This window comes from Momordica charantia, assembly GCF_013281855.1.
Source record: "Momordica charantia cultivar OHB3-1 chromosome 8 unlocalized genomic scaffold, Mcharantia_2.0 BLBB01000008.1, whole genome shotgun sequence".
NCBI lineage: Eukaryota > Viridiplantae > Streptophyta > Magnoliopsida > Cucurbitales > Cucurbitaceae > Momordica > Momordica charantia.
In genome coordinates, this window is record NW_028275166.1 from 13,553,767 (window position 1) to 13,562,170 (window position 8,404).

Sequence of the window (8,404 nt, forward strand, 5' to 3'; positions counted from 1 at the left end):
CTAATTCCAATTTAAACTCAAATTAATTCCTAACAATTCGATTAAGTTGATTACCTTTCATTCCGATATAAAAAAATCAAAGTATAATTTAAATGTGAATATTTTATTTACGGAATGCTTGGTAAAACTAGAATTAACTTATATTATTTTTTTATAAAAATATATTAATAGAGGGTTGAAAAAATAATTTAAATTCGTAGGGCTTAAACTCGGGAGCAAAAAGAGGAAGAGCACAATTACGCTAAGCATACCACTATAACAAATACCATCTTCTACTTGTTTCATGCAGTATTTGGGGAAACTATTAAGCATAAATCTATACTCCATGCGACCGAACAATCCCAAAATAATTAATATCGTTAACAAAGCTGCAGTTTTTCCGACAGGAATGAAACGCGCTCAACATCATTTGTTTTTGTATGTCATACATTATCAAGATGATCTAGGTAATTGTCATGAAATACTTGAAATTTTTTTTATTTTCATTGACAATTATAAAATGTCATAAAAGTCTGAAAATTTTCGTAAATTACCATTTTTTCCCACCAAAATCGCACCTCCACCATTCGTGATAGTTTTCCACTGTCATTGAAATTTCGATTTTCGGGACAGTTTTTAATTATCATAAAACTTACAAAATCTGAAAAATAGCGTTTTTTCCCGCCAAAAACGCGCCCCCATCATTTATGATAGTTTTTTTTCATCCAAACTTTTTTACTGTTCACAACTGTCATGGAAGACCAACTTTCTACTAGTGGTGACTTCCCATTGTAGACATTATTCTTAGCTCTCATTGAGGCTGCTAAGCTGTCACAATAAATACATATGACACTTACAGGCTTCGGCCAAGATTGGAATATCTTCAAGAAAGTTTCGAAGTCATTATGCTTCTTCTCCAGCTTTATCAAGAGCTATAAACTCTGATTCCATAATAGATCGTGCTATACACGTCTGTTTTGAAGATTTCCATGACACAACTGCTCCACTTAAGGTAAATATATACCCACTGATTGACTTAGTTTTCATGCTATCAGAGATCCAGTTAGCATCACTAAATTCTTCTAGTATAGATGGATATTTCGTATAATGCAATCCATAGTCTAAAGTATACTTCAAGTACTTTAAAACTCTGACTAATGCATTCCAATGATCATGCCTAGGATTGCTAGTGTATCTTGCCAATCTTCCTACTGAATATGCAATATCAGGTCTTGTACAATTCATTATGTACATTAAACTACCACAACTCTAGAGTATTCTAGAGAAGATACACCTTCATCATTATTCTTCTTCAACTTACAATTTGAATCAAATGGAGTAACTACTAGCTTACTCTCAAAATGACCAAATTTTATCAACACTTTCTCTACGTAATGAGATTGAGAAAGTATATATCCATTTGGATTTCTTGTTATTTTGATTCCAAGGATAACATCAGCAAGACCAAGGTCTTTCATATCAAAGGTAGAATTCAACATTATTTTAGTGGAATCAATGAGACTTCTACTTGTGCCCATTATCAACATATGATCCACATATAAACAAACAATGACACAATTTTTACCTATGGTTTTAACATAGACACATTTGTCACACTCATTTATCTGAAATCCACTAGATAACATAGTGTGATCAAACTCCTCATGCCATTGTTTGGGTGCTTGTTTCAACCCATAAAGAAACTTGACAAGTTTACAAACCTTATTTTCAAGTCCTTTTACAATAAACCCTTCAGGTTGTTCCATATAGATTTATTCATCTAAATCTCCATTTAAAAATGCAATTTTTACATCCATTTGGTGTATTTCCAAATTTTGTAAAGTTGCTATCGCAATTAACATCCTTATAGATGTAATCCTCGTCACTGGAGAATAGGTATCAAAGAAATCTAGCCCTTCTTTCTGACAATAGCCTTTAGCTACTAAACGGGTTTTATATTTATCAATAGTGCCATCAGCTTTTAGCTTTCTTTTGAAAATCCATTTACTTCCAATTGGTTTACTTCCAGGATGTAAATCAACCAATGCCCATGTATTGTTCTGCAAAATGGATCTATCTCACTATTGATAGCTTCTCTCCAATAAGGTGCATCTGGAGATGACACAGCTTCTTGAAAATTTTGAGGCTCCCCATCTATCATATAAGTTATGAAATCAGGTCCAAAGGAAGTAACTTTCTTAGCTCTTTTGCTTCTTCTAGGTTCGATCTCAGTTTCCTGATCGTTTTGACCTTTCAAAGAGCTAGCCTCATGATTCCTTTTGGTACCATTACCTTTCGGTATTTCTTCTTTAAAAGGAAATATATCCTCAAAGAATTCAGCTTTAATAGATTCCATGATATTATTATGATTAATATCATGTATTTCTGATTTAATCACCAAGAATCTATAAGCAGCACTATGCATAGCATAGCCTATAAAGACACAATTAACTGTCTTAGGTCCAAGTTTTGTCCTTTTTGGTAAAGGAACTTGTACCTTTGCCAAACACCCCCACACTTTCAGTATTTTATACAAGGGTAACTTCTTTTTCCACACTTTATAAGGCGACTTATTAGTCTTCTTATGTGGAATTTTATTTAAGATAAAATTTGCTGTAAGCAAAGCCTCCCCCCACAAATTATAGGGTAAACCTGAACTATTTAACATGCAATTGACCATGTCTTTTAAAGTTCGATTATTTCTTTCAGCTGCACCATTTTGTTGTGGTGTATAAGGTGCCGTAGTTTGATGAATTATACCATTAACTTCACAAAATTCAGAAAGTGATGATGATTCATATTCACCACCTCTATCTAATCTAAGCACCTTTATTTTCCTCTCAAGTTGATTTTCAACTTCTGCCTTATATGTTTTGAAAACATCGAAGGTCTCATTATTACTATGTAATAAATATAGATAACAATATTTACTACAATCATCAATGAATGTGACAAAGTATCTTTTACCAACCCTTGTGGGAGTACCTTTCAAATCACATACATCACTGTGGATTAAATCAAGTAACTCATTACTTTTTTCCACAGATGAAAATGACTTTCTAGAAAACTTTGATTGAACACAAACTTCACATTTGTGTCTATTATCAATGTTAAAGTTAGGCAACAGTCCTAAACTTACCATTCTTTGTAAAGAATGATAATTGACATGCCTTAACCTAGAATGTCATACATCACACAACTCAACAATATAAGCAGAAGAGTTGTTATTATTATTATTATTCTTGGGCACTTGTGCCTGTACATTCAATTTAAACATGTCATCATTCAGATAGCCCCTTCCCACATACATACCCCCCTTAGTAAGAATAAATTTATCTGACTCAAATACAAGCTTAAACCCATTTTTGTTTCGTAGAGTTCCTGACACAAGATTCTTTCGAATCTCTGGCACATGCCACACATCAGTGAGGGTAAGTATCTTTACAGAAGTCTATTTCAGCAAGACTTTTCCTCTGCCTTCCACTGAAGTTGTTGAAGCATTTCCCATGTACAGTTTATCACTGTCATCTAGCTTCTCATAAGTGGTGAACAGTGATTTGTCCCCACAGACGTGCCTAGTAGCACCAGTATCAATCCACCAGCCTTTGGTGTCAGATGCCATATTTACCTCAGAGATGACAGCAATTAAATTGTCATCTTCAATAGTGTTGGCCTGGTTGTTGGAGCTTTGTTCCTTCTTGTGTCTACAATTTGTAGCTATATGGCCACTTTTGCCACAAACCCAGCAGATTGCACGAATGCGCTTGTTAGCGTCATTCCTTGGCCCAAAATTCACATTCTTTGTCTTGGATTGATTTTTTTTCGGATGACGCCTTGAAGCTTCAGCAATATGTGCATTAGCTTCAACTTTACGTGGCTCTTTGTCTCCCTTTCTGTTGTCCTCTTCAATGCGGAGTTTCATAGTAAGATTCTTCATGGACAACTCCTTTCGCTTGTGTTTGAGATAACATTTGAATTCTCTCCAAGCAGGAGGCAATTTCTCAATCACAGCAGCAACTTGGAATGGTTCATTAATGATCAATCCTTCACTTTGCAAATCACTAATGATAATTTGCAATTCTTCTAACTGATTGACTACCAACTTGGTATCAACCATTTTGTAATCTAAGAACTTTCCAACAAGGAATTTCTTAGTACCAGCATCTTCCAACTTATACTTCTTGTCTAATGCCTCCCACAATTGCCTTGAAGTATTAAAGGCATTGCAGTAGACATTATACAAGGTGTCATCTAGGCAACTCAGAATGTAGTTGCGACATAGAAAGTCTGAATGCAACCATGCTTGCTTGGCACTTCAGTTTCAAGAGTGATTGCTTCTAGCGGAGTAGTTGGGCATACCTCCTTTAAGATGTGAGCAAGATTCAAGGTGGTGAGGTAGAAGATCATCTTCTGTTGCCATCTTTTGAAGTTTTCTCCCATGAACTTCTCTGGTTTTTCAGCATGAGATTTGACAATGGTCGATCCCATCATTGAAGGAGCGTTAGCAGAAGTGTTTGCAGCTGTAACGCCCCAGAATTCTCAACATTTCCAAACGGGGACCGTTACTAAGACTACCTAAAATTTTCACTTAAACAAGAAAATTATCTTCACAACAAGACTAAACAATAAAACTACTATGCTTCTTCTGTGCTACTCTGATTCAATACTCACGAGAGCTTGAACAATCAAAACAACAACACTAAAGATTTAAGAGAAACTCAAATCCTTTACAGATAATCCATTTAATTACCAACTTCACATTATCCAAACTCCTTAAGGAAACCTTTACTAATCATAAACCATCCACTAAATCAAAATTAACATCTCGAATGGCAACGAAGCAAAAGCTAACTCAAGTTCGATCAACTTAAACAAATGTATTCATAAGTATCCAAAGAAGATTACAGTCCTAGAGTTCAAGAAGCTAACAAAATTAATGTTCTAAAAAAAATAATGAATTGACCACCTTAAAACATCCTTTAAACCATAAAACTAAACAAAACCAACCACTAACAACTCAACTACAAGATGAAATAACTGCAACTATCCTAACTAAAAGAATTAAATACACGCAGCACAGCTAATGGTCTTTCCAATCAAGCCTCCTCCTCGCCACCACCATTCCAAAGAGTAACCCTGTTACCTATAAAGTCTAGTGAGAAAAATAAGGGGTGAGTACACCCACGGTACCCAGTAAGCATTACATATTTGAAGGGTCACGCACAAACAACATGCTATGCAAAGAATCCACACATCATGCTTATCAATAACTTCAAGCTTTAAGTAAAAAGAAACATATTAAAAGAAGCAGTTTATGCATAAGTTTAACTAAACATGCATCATGCATGTCAAACTCATCCTTACATCTAAACTCACTAATTCTCTTTCCTAGTTTCTCCAAGACTTACTCCTTCAAGTCGAATCTACCCCTGACCTCGCATAGCCAAGACATCCACACTTCTCCACGGTACTCGACGTTGGACCTTGACATTTATCCCCAAGGCCTCAACTACTACCAAACGTAATGGTCCGTAGCCTCCAAGCAACTCCTAACCTATCACACTATGTTAGTCCTCCAAGTCTAACTCCTCAAATAGTATCGGCCCTTGCCATTTATCCCCAAGGCTTCAAACTGTGCATCACATTATATTAGTCCTCCAAGTCTAACTCCTCGAATCGTATTGGCCCTTGCCATTTATCCCCAAGGCCCGACACTCATCTACAGAGGCTTGGCGTTCGACCTTGCCATTTATCCCCAAGGCTTCAAACTGTGCATCGACCCTTGACATTTATCCCCAAGGTATCGACGACTACTCAACGTATTGGTCCTTGACCGCCACCATGTTAAGACCCAATACTAATTCAACAAAATAGAATCACTGTGCCGACCCCCGACCCTTTGTACCTGAAGCCTCGACACTCATCTCTACCAAGTTGGGGTATCGATCCTCGACTTGCACCTGGAGCCTCGATACCCAACTTGTGACGTGCCAGCTTTTTTGGCCCTGTTAGTTCTCCATTTACTGTATTACATCCCGAAACTCTCACCAGAGTCCTACTACATACTTTCTAGGCCATAACCCATGCAGCACTCAACTCACAATAAAACCAGCATGCTTCCAGAACAAAAAACAGTAAGCTAAAAATGAGATCACATGTCTACATGCATGCGCAACACAACAGATTTCTCTCATATTATTTCATTATGCTTTTATGAACACAACCATACAACGATAAAACCATTCATAATCCATAATGCTTTCAGAAATCCCACTAAGCATCAAATCCAACAATGCAAAGCAAATCAATTATAAACAACCAGAACCAACATGATTTCATTCAACTAGTTAAATCATTAGCCAATATTCACTAAGACACAATCAACTTACATATTAATAAATAATAAACACACCGAAAGCACCAAACAATTCATACATATTCATACAACAAACATCCCCCGAGTAAGAACTACTTACACACTCTCAATGTTCCTAATTCTTCGGTTGATTCGGCACCTAGGCATTTAAACAAAAAAAAACAGCATGTCAAGAAGACAGTTTCAGTCATAAAAATCAGTTATAAGGATGGTTCGAAAGGTCCGTTACCACAAAAACGATTTCGTTTGAGGGGGGGTAACTCATCTAACTCGAGCAAGGGTGGGTAACGTAGATCGGGTTTCAAACGGGTGTGGGTAAGTGCCAAACACCACAAAACTGCTGCTGTCCACGTTTTGCAGCAGAGGAACGCGTCGAAACAACTTACAACGACTTCGTTTTGCTATCCGTTACTACAAAACGACTTCGCTTAGGTGTGGGTAACTCTTATCTAACTCGAGCAAGGGTGGGTAACGTAAATCAGGCTTCGAACGGGTGTGGATAAGGACCAAACACCATGAAACTACTGCTGTCCACGTTTTGCAGCAGAGGAACGCATCGAAACAACTTCCAACGACTTCGTTTTGCTATCCGTTACTACAAAACGACTTCGTTTAGGTGTGGGTAACTCTTATCTAACTCGAGCAAGGATGGGTAACGTAAATCGGTCTTCGAACGGGTGTGGTTAAGCACCAAACACCACGAAACTGCTGCTGTCCACGTTTTGCAGTAGAGGAACGCGCCGAAACGACTTCCAACGACTTTGTTTTGCTGTCCGCTACCACAAAACGACTTCACTTATATGTGGGTAGCTTAGATCTAGTTCGGATAGGTGTGGGTAAGGGTCGAATATCGCCGGAATGAAGAAAAACACTACCAAAAACACTGCTGTCGGTGACGCCGTCTGCTGCCATTGCCTGTGATGCCGATCGCCGCCGCTACCTCGCCGAAGAAAACAAAGAGAGGGGGGCGGCTGAAACAAATGGAGAAGAAAGAGATGTGGGGTAGCTTAGGGTTTCCTTTCCTTTATTTTTGTTTTAATTTACATTCTTTTTCTTTTAAAAACTAAAAGCCCAATCCCTTATTCTTAAAGGAGGCCCAACTAGATAACACAATGGCCCAAAACAATAAGCCCAATAATTATACTTTAGAAATCAAATAAAACCCACAACAACCCGAAATAAAATAGTTAATTGAAACTCTAAAGCCCAAGAATAATAATCCACAGAAAAAGTAGAATTTAGGAAAAAAAATCCTAAAACCCGTGAATTTAAGATTTAACTAAAAAATCTCCTATACAGGTCGAGAACTTAAATTATCTTAATCCAATGAAATTAAACTTAATTCTAATTTAGCCAAAAATTAGAATTTCAAAATTATAAAATCCAAGAATTAAAGTTATCAGCTTAGGGAAAAATCCAAAGACACTATTTATCTCTTAAAATAAACGAGTCAGAGAACGCGGGGCATTACAGCAGCCATCAGTTAATTGTCTTCAGATTGTTGGGTAAATACACGTTGTATATGTAAACTAAATAACACTAGCAACAATTTACAAGTAACTAGCTACAAAGGATACAAATTCGAATGACTTGACAAACACCAAACTTGATAAATATAGTCAAGGCACGCTTCAATAGCACTGACTTAAAGACAATTATTTGCTCTACACAAGTTGCTAGCAGACTACTGCGATCGTCTCATCAGGATACAACGACTAACTCCTACAGAACTGCAACCTCAATCTACTCGGATCTGGTAGAACTCTTAGACACTTGCTCTCAACACAAACAAGAACAAGAACTCAAAAAGAATAGAGAATTTTTGTGATAGGAGGAAAATACTCAATTAAGGTATGCTTGGATATCTCAAAATGAAGGAAACACAACTATATATAGTTGTCCAAACATGTAACCTATCACACAAAATTAAACACATACGTAACCTTTTTTCATATGTTACATGTGTAAATTTAACATATATAAAGTTACAAATTAACAAAATAAAGAAACAACTTTTCCATTTAAATAAATAACTCCAAATTTAATATT

The 8,404-nt window shown here is 36.5% G+C and overlaps 1 protein-coding gene across 1 annotated transcript; it reads right to left on the reverse strand.

Moving 5' to 3' along the window:
• Positions 1 to 3,277: 3,277 nt before the first annotated feature.
• On the reverse strand, positions 3,278 to 7,369 carry LOC148209572 (uncharacterized). The gene is made up of 3 exons (XM_088127101.1): positions 6,585 to 7,369; positions 6,456 to 6,494; positions 3,278 to 5,131 (listed from the first exon to the last, which is right to left on the reverse strand). Exon 3 carries the CDS (start codon positions 4,094 to 4,096, stop codon positions 3,431 to 3,433), a length of 666 nt encoding a protein of 221 aa, XP_087983227.1. The 5' UTR covers positions 4,097 to 5,131; positions 6,456 to 6,494; positions 6,585 to 7,369; the 3' UTR covers positions 3,278 to 3,430.
• Positions 7,370 to 8,404: the final 1,035 nt, after the last annotated feature.